This window comes from Myripristis murdjan, chromosome 19 (assembly GCF_902150065.1).
Source record: "Myripristis murdjan chromosome 19, fMyrMur1.1, whole genome shotgun sequence".
Taxonomy (NCBI): Eukaryota; Metazoa; Chordata; class Actinopteri; order Holocentriformes; family Holocentridae; genus Myripristis; species Myripristis murdjan.
In genome coordinates this window covers 13,464,463-13,485,359 of record NC_043998.1, presented here as the reverse complement: position 1 = coordinate 13,485,359, position 20,897 = coordinate 13,464,463, and the positions used below count along the sequence as shown (strand labels likewise).

At 42.6% G+C, this 20,897-nt stretch overlaps 3 protein-coding genes across 4 annotated transcripts; 1 reads left to right on the top strand and 2 right to left on the bottom strand.

Moving 5' to 3' along the window:
• Positions 1-233: 233 nt before the first annotated feature.
• crym (crystallin, mu) lies at positions 234-6,643 on the bottom strand. The gene is made up of 8 exons (XM_030077575.1): positions 6,228-6,643; positions 5,018-5,168; positions 4,091-4,153; positions 3,840-3,941; positions 2,597-2,780; positions 1,479-1,600; positions 1,007-1,091; positions 234-881 (listed from the first exon to the last, which is right to left on the bottom strand). Exons 1-8 carry the CDS (start codon positions 6,635-6,637, stop codon positions 808-810), a joined length of 1,191 nt encoding a protein of 396 aa, XP_029933435.1. The 5' UTR covers positions 6,638-6,643; the 3' UTR covers positions 234-807.
• Positions 6,644-7,915: 1,272 nt separating this feature from the next.
• LOC115377666 (NHP2-like protein 1) lies at positions 7,916-9,925 on the bottom strand. The gene is made up of 3 exons (XM_030077577.1): positions 9,697-9,925; positions 9,445-9,565; positions 7,916-8,558 (listed from the first exon to the last, which is right to left on the bottom strand). The coding sequence occupies exons 1-3, from the start codon at positions 9,697-9,699 to the stop codon at positions 8,296-8,298; spliced, it is 387 nt and encodes a 128-aa protein (XP_029933437.1). The 5' UTR covers positions 9,700-9,925; the 3' UTR covers positions 7,916-8,295.
• Positions 9,926-10,305: 380 nt separating this feature from the next.
• On the top strand, positions 10,306-20,641 carry uqcrc2b (ubiquinol-cytochrome c reductase core protein 2b). 2 transcript variants are annotated; one of them, XM_030077573.1, is made up of 14 exons: positions 10,306-10,451; positions 12,619-12,705; positions 13,096-13,245; positions 13,733-13,797; positions 13,933-13,989; positions 14,474-14,598; positions 14,717-14,814; positions 14,948-15,005; positions 15,107-15,202; positions 16,054-16,253; positions 16,984-17,064; positions 17,236-17,312; positions 20,022-20,175; positions 20,286-20,641. In XM_030077573.1, exons 1-14 carry the CDS (start codon positions 10,419-10,421, stop codon positions 20,367-20,369), a joined length of 1,365 nt encoding a protein of 454 aa, XP_029933433.1. In that variant the 5' UTR covers positions 10,306-10,418; the 3' UTR covers positions 20,370-20,641. The 2 variants fall into 2 exon arrangements, with proteins under 2 accessions (XP_029933433.1, XP_029933432.1); XM_030077572.1 differs by lacking the exon at positions 12,619-12,705 and adding an exon at positions 12,741-12,842 and having other exon boundaries at positions 10,308-10,451.
• Positions 20,642-20,897: the final 256 nt, after the last annotated feature.

The window sequence follows — 20,897 nt, the reverse complement described above, 5'->3', positions numbered from 1 at the left end:
GTTTGACTCAGTGTTAGATTGCTCTTCTCGCTGTCAAGAGGGTATGTACCCACGTCAGAGTTTATGAATCAGTGCATCAGCATTCCCTGGTGGGAGTCACAGTGATTCTGTTGTACAACAATTCAGTCCTGTTCCTCAGCAGGGACTATTTTCCAGGCGCAGGGTGTTTTTTGTGTCTGTGTAATTGAGTGGTGGTTGAAATGCACAGGTGGGCTGAGGAAATTAATGGGGAACTCGTTTATTAGTACAATTCATTTCATTGCACTAGGGCAATAAAATGAATAGGGCAGTTCAGTTTTAGTAGTGTTTCAAAGTACACACTTCATCCCCCTGATGAAATCTGGTGTTGTTTTTCTGTTAACAAAGCAAAATACATTCTGTTTTGAGAAGCAGATCAATTCATTTAGAAGCACCTTGTGTTATTTGGGATAATACAGTTATATCAATGAAACAAACAAACAAAAAAAAGCAAATAAATGAATTTAACATCACCTTGTGTCTGCCATATCAGCTGTCTAATCACATTTCTGTTCAGGACGGGGCCATAACAAAATGACCACACTGGACTCTGACACTGAGTCAAGCTGCCAGACTCTATAAAAACATTACAGGCAGGCTAAGATTTTACAGCAGTGGCCTCTCCTGAAATGGATGCCCCAGAATTCATGAAGTAACATCTACGAGCTTGTATGGATTTTTCTGCCTGTTTGATCTTCATGAGCTTTAGCCATAAAAGTGAGGAGAAAGAGGGAAAATTCAGTATCATGTGATTCATATTTCGGCACTCTGTCTTGGTGGCTGACTCCCTCATGTTTGGCTGTTTTTGGCCCTCCAGCGGTCGAACACCAGCTTGGCAGACACAGCGTCTTCAAGTCCCATTCCTGGTGAGGGAGGATGAGAAACAGCTGTCAGTGAGATTCAGAGATCTCAACAGGGCATGCGCACTGAAAAATCTGAATATGATGGAAGATGGGTTATGCAGTGATGGAGGGAAAGTGTGGCTCACCGAGGGATTTGAACACAGTCGTCTTCTCTCTGTGAGCAGGACTCGTGCCGTTCAGGATGTCGCCGAGCTCCGCAAACACCTCAGCCTGAAAAACACACACACCGCTCATGGATCCACTGAGGGAAAAAGATTTAAAGTTGAAATGAAATGAAAAATAACTTTCATGTGAACTAATTTTATACATTATGATGTATGACAACTTAATGAGTGATCCCTTATGGGAAGAGATGGCAGCAGAGATTCAACACTGAGGACTGGTTTCATATTTGCAAATACGATGTCTACTGGCATTAATCTTTGTGTATAATCCCTCACCGCCTTACGCCTTAATCCAACACTGTTTCTCAAGCATAAATTACATCAGATTACAGAAGTGAAGTGCTCTCAGAGTCATCATGTGTACGCCTCGTTCACAAGCAGTTTCACTCCAGATGTGGACGATGATGTTCAAACGGCACAGTGAGAGACTGACCCCGGACAGGATGATGTCACCAGACTCAGCCTTGGCTCCCTCCTTGCTGTCGGCGTACACCACCGCCTCCTTCATCAGCGCGTCGTCCAGCTCCCGCCAGTCTGGCCTGCAGGCTCCCACCGCTGGACACACACAGGGACACACACACACACTGTTTCTCCTGCATATTCACTCTCAGAATCACACAGCTCTGAGTTTTTAAAGTATGACCTTTATCGCCCTCTGGTGGTGACCAGGAGCATCTGCAACAACCCCAACAGGAACTATTTCCTGATGTGGTGACGGTTTATAATAACCATCATTAAGAAATTGTAAATTGATAGTTAATTAAACTTTAATTGATAGTTATTTTACAGTAAACAAACAATTTATACACTGTGAAATATTTTGATGAATACTTAATATTTTATAAACCTTTAAGAAATTGTTTGTCAAGCCAACACAGACTGTTAGAAGCTGAAAGTGTCAACGGCTTAATTAAAACTATCCAGCTGCACAACACAGTATTATTAACAGTATTATTAATATTAAGTATTATTAACATCTGTAGCAACTTTATAATACCCATTAAAATAACATTTATAGATGGTCTACAAATCAATTATTACCCGTTAAAAAAGTGCTATAAAATATCTGGTTCATCTATCTGTGCAATGTTTGTAATGTTTTACAAATCATTTCTTATATGTTTACAAATCATTTGGTAATCACTGACAAATATGCAATATGATATATAAAATGTTATAATCTGCACAACAGTAAGCTGTTAAGAAGTAGTTTACTATGTAATAAGTAAACATTATTAATAACCATTGCATTGTTTGTTAACTGTAAATAGCTATTAACTAATTACCTATTAATTTACCATGTATTAATGCTGGTTATTATAAAGAATTACTTTTTAGTTTTAAAACAAAACTGAAAGGTGTTGCTTTTTGTGTCTCCCTCCATCACCGAGCAGTTACAAATACAAGGAAAGTGTCTCAGATCTTTAATGAGTGGGGTTGTATGTTCAAAAATTGTTTACAGGCAGTTAGTTTGGAAAGCCAGAAATCACTCAGCTGCAGGTCATTTTGTGGTGCAGTAAGTTCAAGTCCATATGCGTCTTTGATCCTCACCTGCCACGTGGGCTCCGGGTTTGATCCACTGGCCAAGCAGGACGGGCTCGGTGGCTCTAGTCACAGTCACTATAACGTCGGCCCCCCTCACTGCCTCCTCGGCTGAGCCACACACCCTCACCGCACCGCCCGCCCAGTCGCTGAACCTCTCCGCCGACGCCCTCGTCTGGCTCCACACACGCACCTGAGGGGAGGACACAACACACCGGCCACTCACCCCAGGGGCGTAAAGGGGAATTCAGCAAAAACAAAGCGGGACAACGAGAAGTTTCTGTGGATATTCACTGCCCTGATAAATCCAAAACCAACATTAATGTTACTGACTCATAGCTGTAGACCCACATGATCAGGCATCATTCATATGGTATGACTGAAGTTTTTCTGATTTGATGTTGGAATGCAATTAAGTTGAGCTGTTTTTTGTCAGTCCCAGCTTGCTATAGTGGGATTCTTACTCTTATTCTTATTTTTTATTTAAAAAATGTTTACACTGATTTCAGAGTTTCAGAGCGTGCTGTGACTTGATGAAGATGACCAAATCTAAACTGACTCCGCTTTAGCCGTCATATACATGGATGTCACGCAAGAATGACAAGTTATTATTCCTTATGGGATCATAAGGATCCTTTTAATTCAGTGTGTGGACTTTTTAAATTGTTATTGTGTTATCTGTCCAGCGCCTGAGTTTCTGATTGGATGTGCATACTTGTTGTTGTTTGAATGCCACACTTTATGCTTCTGTCAGTCCAAATTTGATCTTGTAGCTTCAAGATTGAGAAAAATGTCCGTAAATCAACTTGAAGGCCATATTTAAAAAGTGATCACAGGAGAGCAGTCAGAAACAATGCTGTCTCTCATAATTAAACTGGCAATATACAGAAACTAAGAGCACATTATATTGTATTTGGGTTAACCTGCTTCGTACACAAGTAAAGTGTCTCATTTTAACTCACGGTCCACACGCTAAAATTTTTGATGCAGTTTGGTTTAATGCACACTGCACAAAACTGGATGTATCATGCATCTGTAAACATCACAGTAGCATGGGTCTTTGTGGTTTATTGGGCAGCAACTTGAGAAAGCCGATCTTGTGCTGCCTGTTAGGATGAGGGTTGTCGATGTCAGAGAAATCCGACATGTAAAGATGTTCCATTTCTGCTGAATTCACCCTGTCACTCTTGTGATCACTTGAACACTGGGCTTCCGTGTTGTGGTTGCACTGTGGGCATTTTTTAAACCGTACCTCCTTAAATGTGAATATTTCCGTGAAGACGCTGTAGTGGCTCCGGGCCTGATGGCCGCTCCCCAGGATGGCCAGCACCTCGGCTCTCGCTGGCATCAGCAGCTACAGGGACAAGATGATTTTCCATGAGTTACAGCGTCAGGACAACACACAGTTGCACGCTGTAATAGTGCAAATCATGCGATAATAATTCAAAGATACAGGGAAAACATATCTGATGGGGGACTGGAGTCACAAAATGGAAGGCGTACTTTAGCAGAGATTGCTGAAGCTGCGGCTGTCCTCATGCCTGTGATGACCTCCCCATCGATAACCTGAAGGGTGGAAACATGACTGACACGTCAAAACATCATTAAGACATCTCCACATATAATGTTCAGTATTTTTTCAACCTTTTGGCCTTTTAGCCGACGCATTCTACACAACGACTTGCAATAAGCTACCGTTCCTTGGATCCGCATCAGCCTTTTAGAAGTGCAAGGATCAGAGGCACCACGCCTTGACAAGACTCAAGTCATCATGTGAAACAGGAGTGAGATTTAAACAAAAAGAGAGAAGAGCAAGGAGAGAGAGAGAGCTTTTGCTTTTCAGTTCCATTTTACAAAATCTGGTCTTGCAAGTAGGTAATGTCTTTTGTAGGTGGATGCTTTAATCACAGATAACGGCTGCTTCCCCTTCCCCTGCAGCAATGCATTGACTTTTGCAGCACCGTGGCACATTTTAACCAGTGGAGTGGCCGGATTCCATTATAGGTGGGCTGACCAGTAGGCCATCAATAGCAGAGGAGTAAGGCAAACCTGTAATACTGGTGTCACTGGAAAACATGAAACCCTGAAAATGCTGCTGGATCCGGTCACACTGATTTTTGATTCTGCTGCAAGAAAATGAATAATGACCCGAATTAACTACTCCTCTCCTCTTATTTAATGTTTTTATTCATTTATTTACGAATAGTTAAAGGTGTCATAATAAAGTTATCTCATGTTTTAAATAAGAAGCGTAATTTTGTTCCACTAAGCCAGGCTCCTGTTATTGCAGCAACTGGCTCTTAAATTGTTTTATTTCTTCCCAGTGAATACTTCTGAATGAAATATTTCTTCCTGCAGCTAAAAGAAAAAGGTCTTGTCCCTTGGAAAAACAGCTTGTGTTGTGGTTCCTCAGGCTGCTGCTGTACTCACGGCTTGGACGTTGCCATACTCTGGATCCAAGATCAGCACTGTGCTCTGCACCGACGGCAAGGCGGAGCCGGCCTGACGCTTGTAGAAGCACAGCACTTTAGTGCACAGGACGCCATCATTCTCCATGTAAGTAGGCATCAATCCAAAGTATCTAAAGTCAAAAAATATATATATATCATCATAAGTGGCAACAGCATGAGCTCGCCTAAAGGTCAAACTGTCAACTCTTCTGATACCTTCAAATTTACTATATATTCTAACTCCTTTCTTCCTTCAGCTATTAGATTGCTGAATAAAACTGAACTAAACTGAGTATGAGATATGGAGCAAATGCCACTGACAGCCTTGAATGTATATGTTTAGTTGTTCTGTATGTCATGTGTGATGCTGTGAACTATATGTGATGTTTTTCTGTTGCTGTGATTTTAGCTGCGAACTGTAAACAGAATTGCCCTTGTGGGATAAATAAAGTTTTCTGACATGACCTAAACCTAACAGCAAAATATATCTGTGCTGGATCAGGGCCAGACATAGGTCACGATTTGGTGCAGATCCACCGGAGTGACCATTCCAGAGTGTACTGCTGTCTGGGAACATTTTTTTTAATCAATTAGAGTAATTTAAACCCCCAGAAAAAGATTAAAATAAAAAAAATGTTACCTAAGTGTATGTGCCAGGTACTTCATGTGTCTTGCTGACTATCTAAATAGCCCTTTCAGTAAAACATAAGCTGCTCCCCTCACCTTTTTACACATGAAAGCTCTTGTGGGAATCATGATTTTCTCTCCCAAATGTCACATTAACTATCAGTGGTTCTTGCACCACTGCAAGTGTTAGGTGAGGGCCCAAAGCACAGGGAAGTTTTCTAATGATTATAAATATGATGCTATAGTTCCTCAGTGTCATCCAAAACAACTAAAAAGTTGTGTAAAATGATAATATTTCTTACATGCTTAACACAGCTAAAACAGCCTGGGGTCAAACTGACCCCAAAGAAGCACCGATGTGTGCCAAATCTGTGCAGGACATGGAAAACACATCATGATCATTTTTAAATTCACCAAGTCGTCCCCAGTAAGTAGGAAAGGTCCTGAATTATGAAGCCAAAACAGATGTTAATCGTGTATCCAGAGGTGTTAAACACTGAATGGGGTCAGACTGAGATAACAGGGGGGTTAACAAGACTTGCATGAGTTTGACAGGAGCGTACCCGTCGTGTTTCCTCAGCGGGACGGTGCTGCGGACGGGCTGGATCACGTCGGCGCTGTCCCGTCTGGAAAACTTGGCCAAGGCGTCCTCCAGCCTGGGGATCAGGTCTCTGTAGCGCAGCAGACTTCTCACCTCGTCCTGGCTGATGACAACAGGAGCTGCGGCCATGGTGTGTGTCCCGGGACGCTCTGAGCTGCGGGGTTCAGAGTCCAGAGCTGCATTCAAGAGCCGCACTGTGGGCAGCGCAACTTCAGCTGGACTCAGGGGCGGCGCCACGGAAACTCCGCAACAACGTGAACGAATAGTGGGCTCGTTTTGCGCTTTTCTGAGGAGCGCCTGCGCACACAAAGCTGCGTGAAAAGCTGAGCCACAGTCAAAAGATGGCAAACACAAACCTCTTACCAAAAACATAAGACATATGCGTTAAAGGAGGTCTTAACCCCCCCCCATTCACCCTCTTTTTTAAGCTTTTATAATCTTAAAACAAAACTTCCTTCTGCTTTAGTCTCCTCCCCTAACATAACCACACCTGTAGTGGTGCCACAACAGGTTTAGTCATGGGACATCCATGACTGGATCATTTTCTGGAGGTAACTTTGAAAATAGCAGGAGGGTTTAATTAAATAGTTATGAATGCAGGCCGCACATTTACAAACACACCAAGTATTCAAGAGGCTGAGAAAAAAATTACAAGGAGAGCAATGACATTTATTTTCCTCCTCATTTAAAAAAATCAAATCAGGAGCAAAAGTGAGGCAGAAAAACATTTGTGTAAGTCATGTTAATGTCCTCACTCCAAAGCAGAATCTCCTCAAACAGTTTTAATTCAGTAGGTGGACTGGATGGTAGGCCTACCACAAGTCAATGATTTATTCAGGGCGACTGTTTGCTAATGGTTCACCAGCGATGTTTACCTGAACACAGCTCACACATTGATATTATTCAATACATATTGTTGGGAAAACCCACACCAATTTATTACTATATTTCTGCCACTCATAGTTTTGAATTTTCTCCACACTTATGGCTGGTGATGCACTTCAAAGCAATGGAGCCAGGCTGCATGCGGATGTGAATGGCTGATTGTTACAGTGACATGCTTTTCTTTGACAAGGTGTTTCTGATTCTCCAGTCACGTCGAGTCAAAGCTCTCACACAGAGCCGGACAGGACTCTGTGCACACACCGCAAACCTCACTCAGGTCTCATGATCCACTTCAGCCTTACATGCTTCTCTGTTGTCAAACTTCAGAGCTGCAGTGACTCTTCACTGTCAGTCCGTGCACAAATAAACTCAGTCTAGTGTTTGCAATACAATGCTGTTAATTTACTAAGATATGCTACACTTAACGCTTTTCTTATGCTCTTATTTCTGTTTCATTTGATCATTCCTGTTTTTGTTTTGACTGAAATCATTTGAATGTCTCTGCCCAGCACTTTGGTCCACATTTGTTTTTATAAATGCTCTGTACACAGACTGACCTGACTAACTCCTCGCCTCACTTTCTCCATTACTGTGTTGCTGCACTACAGAAGCCTCCTGAATATCCCATCTCATCATATTTTATCCTGAAATTCCTAAATGTTTAAAGATTCCAACACTCACTTGTCTCATGCTGTTTCACACTAAAAATCCAACAGGATACATTTCTCATAAAACGGTATGAAATGTGTAGAGACAAAAGCAATGTTCAGTAGAAATTCTGTTTTATTACAAAACATCAGTTTATGACTTGGCAAACTAAAACAATGAAACAGACCACTGTCATTGCCCTGGAAAGTAAAACAAATAAAAACCTACAGCTGTATTTCCAGGTGGCTATTTTACAAAGCAAAACTTGAAGCTGATTCAATAATGCATGTTAACCGATACAATTAAACAAAATTTAAGAAGAAATTTCTTAATGTTTCAAAGATATTTGGCTGACTTGGCAGCCCTACTTTGTGAAATAACCCCTGGGTATGCCACATATTTTTTTTTAATAATAATAATAATAAAAAAGGAATATTTTCTGAAATCAGTCTTCCCCTTTCAGGAGACATCCTTCATCAGTGTGCATGTCATCATCATCACACAAGCAGTCTCTCAATCGACATCTGAACAGACTGAATCTGAGGTTTGAGCTGCGATCCCTCCTTTATGGTGACTGAGGTAGCGATGACGGGGCGGGACACCCCACAGGCCCGGCCCAGGGCCTGTTTGGAGCGCACAAACACGTACGGGACGTTCTTGTCCTCGCAGAGCAGCGGCAGGTGCAAGATGATCTCCAGAGGCTCGGCGTCAGCAGCCATCACAATGAACTCAGCAATGCCGCGGTTCAGGGTTTTAGTGGCTGGTGTGGGGAGGAGAAACAGACCATTAGCCTGATAACATCACCCCCTGCTTTACAGAGCCACAGTTAGTGATTTTCAGGTTGTGGGGTTTGGCCCCCAGGTACGTACGTACACACACACACACACACACACACACACACACACACACACACACACACACACACACACACACACACACCCTTATTACAATGTTCATCTTTGTCCTGTTTTACCCCTCTCATAAAGTTGTCTTTTTTCTTTCTTTTCTTTTTTTTTTTTACTTGAATTAAGTCAAATGTATTTACATACCGCTTCATCACAAATCATGTCTCAAAGGTCTTGGCAGAAAACAACCTACATCTGAACAGTCAGTCACAAAAGAATCACACATAAGACACAAAACATGTTTGTTCCTACTTTCAGAAACTCCCCTTTGCTGTCAATATACCTAGGGAAGCCATAATTTCTCTGGATGCCCTCTGTCTCTAGTTTGTGACTGTAAAGTTTCACAAGGTTGTGATTATCCTAAAGGTTATTTTCGACAGAGACAGTGGTCTCACTTCAATGAAATGGCTCCTATGGGGGCTAACATCATCACACATGAATCAGATGTGGCTCACTGAATCGACAAGAGTCTCAACTTTCCAGTCAAACCCGATTCATGCAACTCCAAGACTATTTAGGCCCCAGTCTGCACAAATACACCATATTACAATAGGGTAAAATAACATTTGTACTGCATGTTTTGAAGCCCAAACTGCATGGTGCCCAGAGAGCCCATTTCCATTCAGAGATCTGGAGGTCAGAGGTCAATGGACCCCACTGAAAATATTTTTCCCGGGCCAAAGTGTACCTAATGTTGGACTAAGTTAACTCTGGAGGAATACTTTGAGCTCAGTGTGTCACCTTCATTGGCCCCCTTCCTCAGCTGCTTGTAGTTGGAGGCTTGCTGCACCAGGTCCAGGATGGTCTTGGTCAGGGTGGCGTCGGCCAGCGGGTAGGCCTTGGGGTTCACCTCAGCTTCAGTCTGCCAACCAATGAGCCAAAATGTCACATCAACACTAAAACAAACAACAAACTGCCTCGTGCCAGCCCAGAGACAGCGGTTTAAAACATCAACAGGTTAGCTCCCAGCACTTAGCTTGCTAGCTCACTCACCATCGTGGATGTTGTTGTTGTTGTTGTTATTGTTGAATTTCTGGCCCTCTCGGCGAAATGCTTCACTGAGGACTGCTGCCTTTCAGCTGCGCTCCAGAGGACAAACACCGGGCTGTTTCTGTGAAAATAAACTAATGTTTTGTTTCGCTAAAGCCTGACAGACTCTTCTACATGCAGCAGACCCAGCCGTTAACTGCACGTGTGTGGAGTGGCACATGCGCACTGGCGACTTCACGACGGAAATCCTTTTTTTTTTTTTTTTTTTTTTTTTTTTTTTTTACATTTATTTTTATTTTGTAATAATAATAATAATAATAAGGATCAGATTGGGTTTACATGTCATTTTGCAAAAATATAAAATAAAATAAAAAATAAAATCCGCTGATAAATATCAACTGATTCCCTCCTCCTATGATGAAGTTTAAATGTGTATTATTATGTGTAGTATTACGTCAATAGTAGATGTTTTTTTCTGAGATTGTGGTTTCCCCTATTATTTCTATATCCCAAGCACCTTCATTTATTAAAGCGGAGCTGTAGGCTATAACATACTGCCCGCTTTCATACGCTGTTCCTCTCCGCGGCGCTAGGGGGCGCAGTGGCCCGGCGACACACTGCACTATCAATTCAACGAAGAGGAGTCCGCGCCCTAGGCATCCTGGGTAGGACATTCACTCGGCGGCCATATTGTGTGATCGTCCTGGCTGAAGGAGAGAGGGGCTATGAAGGGGATCCGGGGAATAAGTCAGCTCTCGGTAAGCATTCAGCCAACATGTCCGTGTAGCGGAACGAGCCGTGTGTGCGGCAGCTGGCCACGCTGCTGTCCCGCGGCTGTCCGGGACTGTGTTCAAATTTGAGGGACGTGTCCCCGAGCTCTGATGTCCAGACACGAGAGGAAGCGGTAACTCAGCACCACCTCCTCTGTCCTCAAACCACCAGGTGTGTCTAACCTGAGTGTGAACCCGGGTACCGGCTCGACCAGCGCGTCGGCCAGAGGACAGCTGGCTTTATTTTAGTGTTAAATTAATTTAATGTGTCCCGCACGGCTGGCCGGCTCTCCAGGACACGTCCCGTCCAGCGTCACTGGCTGTTATCAAACCCCCAGGCCAGCTCCTGTCAACAGAAACATTAAAATAACCTCTCACCATGTCGGGTTGTAACATTTATGTCCTCGTGTCTTCACTGAAAGCCCACTATACCATAATGTGCTTAGTTGGTCTTGGTGTAATCAGTGTACATATATATGTGTCTTTAATTACACTGACCTGAGATAATCCGCAGGGATAACATCAAGGACCAGTGCATTAGGGCTGGGGTGATGTGTTTACCTCCTGATTATACGATACGTGGATGCTGAGTCGATATTATGATTTATTGCGATTTCTGTTTATTTGAGTTATCCTCTAGTTTGTGGATGTAAAGTTTGACGAGGCTCTGATTATCTTAAAGGTCACAGTGGGTCGCTTTACACAGTGATGTGAAGTTTCAGTGCAGTGAAATGGCCACTGTGGTGCTAACATCATCACACATGAATCACATGTGGCTCATTGGATCCACAAAAAGGTCTCAGCTTTCCAGTCAAAGCCGATTTATGCAGCCCCAACACTGTTTAGGCCTCAGCACGCACAAATACACCATTTTTGATTAGGCTAAAATAACATATTTGTACTGCGTGCAAAAAATCTGCATGGTTTGAGCCCCAAACTGCGTGGGATCAGCATAAGGAGGGCAAAGGGAAGACCCATGGCTGCCCAGAGACCCCATTTCCATTCAGATGTCTTGAGGTCAGAAGTCAAGGGACCACTTTGAATATGTTTTCCCTCACCAAAATTTATTTGGAGCCATATTTAGCCCACTTAAGGACAACCTAGCAAGACACACTTACAAACCAACAGATTCCTTAGGTCGTCTGGTTCATTAAAAAAAAAAAAAAGCACAGATTTATATCAAGAGGAAGATTAAATCAAATTAGTCTTCCTCTTTGCCTCCTCTGCTCTCTTTTTTGATTTCACTTTTCAGGGCTTCCACAATTTATCAGTTCGCAGTTTTTGTTTACAATGGTCTTTTCCTAGATTTTTTCATGAATCACTGATTTTTAATCTCTTGTTTGGATATAAGTGTGATTTGTGTAATATTGTCTGCTTTGCTTGTCTGATTTTTAGCTAAGTGTGTGCACTTTGGTGAACTTGTGTTGTTTTTAAATGTTGCTTATGGAGAGCCACACAATTTGTACTCTGTACTGAGTATGAATTGAAATATAGTAAAGAAAGATACCGAGGCAAAAAATTTGCATAAGTGAAAGTGGAATGTCAGCCTTTTAAAATGCTCAAAAAGGTGTAAGTACACAAATGTACTCAACTCCATTAAGGTTAGAAAATATAATTAAGTTAGACAGTCATATTTAAACAGGGTTGCTGCATTGCAACCAAAAGTAAGCCAAAATAGGACATTTAATTTACACAGATTGACAAAATGCAACTAATGTCCACAGCAGTATTAACCTGGCTGCTATCAGAAAGTAGCAGGCTCATCCTGAAGAGAATTACATAATCTCCCCCAACTTCAGCCTCTTACTGTGACATCAGATAAACGAACAGGCTTCACTGATAACTCCTGGCTGCTGAACAAACATAATCTGTCTTGGTTATGAGCTTTTTGCCCCAGTTTTTATGAATTTAAATAAAACATTTTGTTGCAGTAGTTAATGTAACATTTATACCGCACATTCATGAGGAACATATCTACATGGACTCAGATCATGACAGTAATAACACTGTGCAGTCCACTTCTTAGCATCAGTCTCATCACATCAAAGCCTTTCATCCCACTGAGTTCCTCTCCACCCAGACTGCCCGTTTGTCAGTCAGCCAGCAACACCTTAGCTGTAATATCCCGCTTTCTTCATGTTTTCTGGTTTTTCAGAGGAGGCTTTACGCAGCCCAGGCTGCGCGTAAGGTGGAGGTCGCGGGCGCCGCCGAGCACGTTAAGTTTCAGCCGCAGGAAGTGCAGGTCAGTGGTTGTTGACTTGTCTCTCTTCTCCACAGAGGCGGTTCTATGCGGCTGCCAGAAAAGACCAGTCGCTTGCCCAGCCCCTTGCTGGCCTCAAGCTCTCTCCAGGGACTGCCCACTCCTACCAGGATGTGCATGTATGTCGGAGAGTGAGGATGGCTGGGCTGGTGGAGTCCAGGCAGTGTGGTGTGGGGCCTGAGTTAGGACTTTGTCTTCCTGTTAGAAGATAACTGTTTAAATCCAATATGTGTGCTTGATGCTCAGGTTTTTTGTCTTGTTTTGATAAGATGCAGACTATTATGTGTATTCACAAATTATTTGAAGTGTAAAGACTTTTGTGGAATGGGAGTACATGTTTTGGAAATTATTAAAAAGTTGTCTTCTGTCCAGGTGACCAAACTGCCCAGTGGACTAGTGATTGCCTCGTTGGAGAATTACTCCCCAGCCTCAAAGATTGGAGTGTTCGTCAAGGCTGGCTGTCGTTATGAGACGCCTGACAACCAGGGGGTCACCCACCTGCTCCGCCTTGCCTCCAACCTGGTATGACACCAGAATACATTGAACCCTCTTTCTTTATTCACAGGCTTTGTCTCCCTCCACTGGAAAAAGATAGTCAATGAAACCAACTGCACACCCATACATCGGATACAGATTAAATCTTGCCAAGTTAAAAATGTTATGATGGGCAGGTCAAATCAGCACATGGCTATGTTTTGTTCAGAAAATGATTTTTAAAAAAGTGTCTTTTTTTTTCTTAAACTATTCCAAACCCCTTCATAGTTAAAATGAAAATACTTTTTGAATGTTATGTTTGCTGTGTCCGTACTTTGATGTTGCAGTGTATTGTGAGCTTGGTAGGACTTCAAACAGCTGTTAGTAAGTTAGGATTCATGAAGTCTTTTCACCCTCCAGCCCTTGTTGTGTTATTACAAAGCAGAACAGGGACAACCTGCATAATGCATTTTGGGAGCATGAATGTTACTCTCTGTCTCAGGCTGCTGTTAACAAGTGTTTGCACTTTTTTCAGACGACCAAAGGAGCCTCGGCTTTCAAAATATGCCGCGGTGTTGAGGCAGTGGGAGGCAGCCTGAGGTCAGTGAGCTTCAAGGGAATTTGAACTGGGAAAGAAATATTTGTCAGAACAGACCTAAATACGTTTTTTTTTTTTTTTTTTAACCACAAATGACATCCTTACCTGGATATCTGTATGTTTGTGTCTTTATACAGCGTGACCTCATCCAGAGAGAACATGATCTACACTGTTGACTGCTTGAGAGACGACATGTGAGTCTTTGCATGATACTGATGCTGAATTCTGCAGTAAAATTGCTGTTGAAGCCTCTTAAAATATCTGTGATACATGAAATAAGGGGCTAAAAATAGCCTCAGTAAATGGGACTACCTTGTCTTGCATTTCACCCTGTTTGCATTTTATTTTTGTATGTGTGAATGTGAATATTGACCCTGCTGACCACCATAGGTGATTTGAGTTAGGACATGACCAGGACATTGTTTCCAGTGTGTCCCTGTGTCCTGGATGAAAAAACTGATGATTTCTTGGGCAGAAAATTAAGCCTTGAGCAGGAGAAACTGTTGGCACAATGCAGACATCAGTGGAAGAAAATGCTGAGCTCATACAAACTACTGTGTCATAAAAAATATTATAAGAAACTCAGCAATCAAGGGATGCAGGGTCGGCTCAGGATGCAGCTCCACAGCGGTTCCAGTGGCTCACGTACTTCCTTCCCTCTTGTTTGTCTCTGAGCAGTGACACAGTGATGGAGTATCTGATCAATGTGACCACAGCCCCTGAGTTCAGGCCGTGGGAGGTGTCAGACCTCACGCCCAGAGTGAAGCTGGACAAGGCCCACGCTGCACATAGGGAGGAGATTGGTCAGCCTTTATTTCCCTAATCATAACCATCTCTTTGATTTTTTTTAAATTTTCCCATCACTTCTTTCACGCCACGTTTTGATGTCTGATTGTGTCCCGCTCTCTTTCCTCTCTCTAGGTGTTGTTGAAGGTCTCCATGCAGCTGCCTACAAGAACGCCCTCTCTAACTCCCTCTACTGTCCAGACCACATGGTCGGCAACATCCAGTCTGAACATGTGAGACGGCTCATTTTTTTAGCTTTATTGCATCAACAGTTATTTTCTGTATTCATTGTGTTATTGTGGTATTGTTATTATAACCGTTGCAACCCTTTTCCCACTTTTCCCTACTTTTCTTGTTTGTCTCCAGCTGCACAACTTTGTTCAGAATAATTTCACAAGTGCAAGAATGGCTCTTGTTGGACTTGGTAAGGGTCATTATGCCATTATAACCATGTGTTACATGTTACATTATAATAATGTACTCAGTCCCATCCTGTGTTACTGATGGATTATACCTTCCCCTCAGGTGTGGACCACACAGTGCTGAAGCAAGTGGGAGAGCAGTTCCTCAACATCCGCAGTGGGGCGGGCACCACAGGGGCCAAAGCCCAGTATCGTGGAGGTGAGCACTTTAGTTTTTTTTTTTGTTGTTTTTTTTTTTTTTAGATTATTTTTTCAGCATTTTCTGACGTATTTGACAGTCACACTGAAGATAGACAGGAAAGGCAGGGGAAAGAGGGAGGATGACATGCAAGCAAAGGACCTGAGGTCGGATTCAAACCCATAGTTTGTTTTTAACTAATCTGAATATTGATTCCTGATTTTTTTTTCTTCTAATTTTTATCCAGAACAGTAACTGAACTGTTGACTTTATGCAGAAAATCAAACAGTAAATCTGAAGCTGCCAGCCAGTGATGCCTAGATCTGGCTTTTGAAACATTAGCACATAGCAAAGTGACTCACCAGCTACTTTCACGTGCACAGTTTTGTTTTTAATCCGGTTACACAAGTAATATGATTTAGTGTTGATGCATGCCAGTGGCATCACTCTGCAAGAATTAGCCAGGTAAGCTGGTTGTACGTTTATGAAAATCGGATTAAGATTCCTGTTTCTCTCCAGTAGTAAATTGTTGCTTTGCCATGTAAACATTTATTTTATGCAATCTGTGCAGACATGGGCTTCTGTGGTATTAGGATAAATTTTGATGCTCATGAAAAAAACATTGGGGCAACTCGTTCCTTTGGGATTTGGGGTTTTGGGATTTTTTTTTTAGCTCTGTATTGAAAGAAACCTACTAATGCCCACTTAAATAGAGAGAGTGTGCGACTGTGAATGTCCTGATTACTTTGTGCATGCAAATGTAGCCAAGTGTGCAGAGCATCAAAACCTGGATGGAAGTGAGTTCCTCTACACACTAACCCAAGAAAATTAAACTAAGTAAGTGCTGTGTCTCTCCTCCTGTCCTGTCGCAGGTGAGGTTCGGCTGTCCAGCTGCAGCGGTCTGGTCCACTCAGCGGTGGTGTGCCAGTCAGCGGCCGCCAGCACCGGCGAGGCTCTGGCCTTCAGTGTGCTGCAGCACGTCCTGGGTGCTGGTCCACACATCAAGAGGGGCTCCAACGCCACCAGTAAACTGGCCCAGGGTGTTGCCAAGGCAACCAGCGACCCCTTCGATGTGAGTGGCTGCCATTTGGTTTTCATAACTAGGGAAGAGTTCATGCACATCCAGAACTGGCCAGGTGCTGGATGAAATATAAAGAGAAAATCATACAGAGTTATTCCTGATTCACAAAGATGAATGTGTATAATTTTTTTTTTTCCTACTACATACCTGCTCGTCTTTTTTTACACCCTGACGGTCTGAATCCCCGCAGTGATGAAATGAAATGAAGGGAGAGGAGTTTGGATCTATCCTTTCATCCACCTGTCCAGTTGTTTGTCATGAATGTTATATCTCAGACGTCACTGATGAGATTTTCAGAGATCGTGACAAAAGGATGCCTCTCGTTTTATTTAACATAATGTATTTATTGAACTTTAAAAAAGTTTCTGCTTTAAAATGACAGTGATTAGGATAGGATTACTGATATGGAGGCCCTGCATCATTTGTTGACTTGCTTGTCCATGTGTCCAACACTTTGAGCCACCTCTCACATATTCAGGAGACACATGAGATGCATCTCATAAACTGAACTGCATGATTATGCAGTTAAATTCATGAAATGATTGACCCAAGGGGGGCACTAAAATTACATTTCTTGCCCTCTGGCTGTGAGAGGGGCAGCATTACTGGTGTGGGACACTTACATTTGCCTTGCTTGATGTGTATAATTGAAGGACCTGGTAAACGCTAAGTGCAACAGTAGCTGTAAAATAATCTGTTTCTCGTCTGTTTTTGTGTTCAGGCCACTGCTTTCAATGCAAGCTACTCTGACTCAGGGCTTTTTGGGGTCTACACCATCTCCCAGGCCGCTGTTGCTGGTGATGTGAGTATCCCACCAAATTCCCACCTCACCACTAAGCCCGAGGCTCGACAGGAGCCCTGTTAGTCAGTACAAGCTACTCGGCAACACAGCTGGACTTTACCTTCACACTTGGAAGCTCAAAGGTTCTGGCTACCCGTCTTGATTGACCTCCATGCCTTTCCGTCTCTCCAGGTGATCAAGGCTGCTGTTGCCCAGGTGAAGGCTGTCGCTGACGGTGGAGTGACAGCTGCTGACCTCACCCGTGCCAAGTAAGAGAGGCAGACAGCAGAAATGCGCACACACACACAAACACACACAAACACAACTTTTGCATTAGATTATAAGATGGAACTCAGGATTTCTGACATCTTGGTAGGAAAAAGCAAATAACAACAGCCTTTGAAGTCATAGTTGCAAAGTTGATTTACTCAGGTCCCAGTTGAGGACTTGATGCCACAACAAACTGCTGCCCACATCGTCAACGGTAATTGATCTTTTTAATAATGTATGCTTTTCAAAAGAATAATACATTAATTGACCAATATTAAATTTAGATTGGCCAACTGCTGTTTTCAAGTTTTTTTCTGACATTAGCAACCTTTTTAGCATCAGCACCCATTCAAGTTTTTTCTCACCTTGAAGCATAAAACACCAGTGTGTCAGTAAGACACATTCATAGCTTTTGACCTCCCACCTCTGTTTACCTGGCTGTGTAATGTACTGTCCGGTAATAGCAGAGCTAATCTATAGGAACAGTTAAATTCAGTTCTTATCTGATAATGGCTGAGGTTTGTTCCGGGTGCCATTTTAGTACTGTGAGGGTGAACATTTTCATTATAGATGGCCCAGTGGGGAAGAGACAACCTTTAGCTGTGGCAGTGTTAGCACCATGCCACACTGCCTTCACACTGCCCTTTGTAAGCCTGGCTCATGCTTCATGTGGAAGTGGATGCCGCGGTGTGTGCACATGGCCAAAATGACGCAGCGGAGGCCAAAATGACTGGGTGTATTGGAGTGACGCATGATGTCGCACATCACCTGAAAGTGGAAACAACACAGATGGCCCCTCAGCGGCTGCGTCCAGGATTGGCTGAACAAAAAAAGTAGCTGGAAGTGACGGTCAGCCCTGCTGAGTTTTGACACTCGTGGTCGTCATGAGAAGCGACTGAAGCGATGCCAAGGTACACGGACGCCGCGTCTGCAGCCCCCGCTTGTTGACACACACAGAAAGCATGAAGCAGGCGTAAGAATGTCTTGATAACCTAGACGCCTTGTAGTTCCTGATTTTTTGCCCATTTATATTCCGACATGACTGCTTGATTTCCGCTGTGAGACAGATGGCCCATTCTGCGAGCGGCGGGATCTCCTCCACACGCACAGTCGTAATTTGACAGGAAGAGGGCAGTGAATAGTAAAACCAAAAAGGCAGTCGGATGCAGCTTAATGTGAGCGAGAAACTAAAGCACATCGCACTGAGCAGTTAATCCCTCTATTACTGTCATGTCAGATTTCCCTGCTGAGGGAAGAGTGTTTATTGATTTATTAAGCCTTCTGTCAGCTTTGTGCCAGCTCATGGTTCACCCATATTTTTCATAGACATGTAAAAGCACCAGGGTTATTCATTTTCCATGTAACTAAACATTCATTTTATCAGTCACAAAGCGGGAATAGAGTGCAATAGAGGGAATGCTCCCTTCCTCTCTAAATGAGACTTTGCTCATTTATCCAAGTTGAATTCTGGTGTCGCGTATGAATGAAAACTTCTCCTTCCACTTGAAGCGCTGAAATGAAATGGACAAATTGAAATGTCGCATTAAATCTTTTGCTTCTCTCATGCTTCTCTTTGGTATCAGCGGTGTGTTTCCAGGCAACACCTCCACCGTCTCACACCTTTTGTCTTCCCACTTCCACCTCCTTCCTAGCCTGTCAGTTCTGAATGACGCAAACCTTTTCTCCTCAGGAGTTAGTTTTATTACAAGGACAATGAGGAAGGTACTCAGTTTTTTCCATAGTTGCAGTGTTGATATTTGGTTTGGGATGGTCTGGGTATTAATGTCTGTATTTTTCACAGCTGCTGTCACTGCAATTTTGAGCCGCCAGTGCATGAAGTCGCCTAGTGCAGCTTTAAGCCAAATTTCCCCAAATTGAATAGAAAAAGTGTTACACCCCTAAAACCTCACAGCGTACACTGATAAAACCTAAGTCATTTAAAAACAGTAGTAAAACACACGAAACAAAATAATTGTGCAGCTGAGATAACTACAAAGATTTATTAAAACATTTGGGTTCATAATAAACAATAAAGAAAAAGCTCAACTGGATTATTAGGTTTTTTTGGTTTTTTTTTTTTTTTTTTTTTTTTTTTTAAGTTTAGTTTAGTTTATTCACACATCATCCAGGAAATACAATACAATACATGGTGTATACAACACAATTTACACAGTCGGATGTTTGAAAAGGGTCACCCCAAGGAAGCTTTTTAAAGCTTTTAATAGGGGGCCCAGTTTTCCATTAATATAAGATATTGGCCAGATATCCTTATAATATGGACAACATACAGATAGATAATAGACACAATAAATAATGGACAGTCTCAGTATTCTGGTTACATTGGATTTGATGCGAAGTACAATAGCAATGTTAACCAAGAGAAATTAATAGATGCAATAAGATACAGGTATCCATACAATTATTAATCAGCACATTAAACATACATTGCTACGAGTTGAATTTTTAGTTTTTTCTTGAAGATGGAGATGGAATGTGACATTTTTAGTATTTCATCAAGCTTGTTCCAAATCTGTGGTCCTCTGCACACAATGCTAAAGCTCGTACATGTTTGTCTTCTGGCATGCCAGAAAACAGCACAGTAACTGTCACGAGGTTAAGGTAAACCGCACTGCCCTTTCCCCCTCATAATATACACCCACAGGTGATATATATTTTTAAAATACACAGTATCTTCTTCTACTCTTTAGGGCGCAGCTGAAGGCTCAGTACCTGATGTCTCTGGAGACCTCGGAGGGCTTGTTGGAGGAAATTGGGACTCAGGCTCTGGCAGGCGGGGCTTACCACTCTGCTGAGGCCGTCACCAGCAACATTGACAATGTCTCCTTAACCGATGTTGCCAACGTAAGCTGCTTTCCTCTGCCTGCAGTTGCTTGTTAAGGGTGTCAGAAAAGAGTGGTTCGTTGCAGTAAACCTATAATAATGGCCGCCTTATCTTTCCTGTGTATTTCCAGGCTGCAAAGAAGTTTGTGTCCGGCAAGAAGACCATGGCCTCCAGTGGCAACCTTGTAAAAACCCCCTTCGTGGACGAGATCTAATCCCCTCCCTGTCACTTCGTACTAACTGTAACTCCAACGGCAAAGCGGAATTTGTTCTGTCCATTTCAGCGAAAACAGAAAGAGAAGACCAAGGTCATTACGTGTCATAATGCTGTTGTTCCAGGAGATAAAGTGTCACCACCATGCCATTGGGAATTTATAGCTGTTCTTATATTTTCAGTGGATGCTTCATCACTTCATGATCCACTCATTCGTCCACTTGAACTGTATAGCTGATGTAAATTAATGAATAAACTCTATCTACCTGAAAGTGCTGCATGCCTGTTTTTCTTTTCTTCATTTTGTGGTGTACTCTCTAGGATCCTATAAATAAATGACTTTAGTTGTTGATGGAGAGCGTTTGTTGTCTGTGGGGTAATTTGCATATTTAAAATACACCAAATGTAGCTGCGTCTCAGTGTGGAGTCGCACTGTCTTAAACTGAATCGCATAATTTATTGAAGGCAATTTTCACAATCCATTCACATCATTGCTAATTGCATAATTTATGGTAATGGAAGAGTCAAG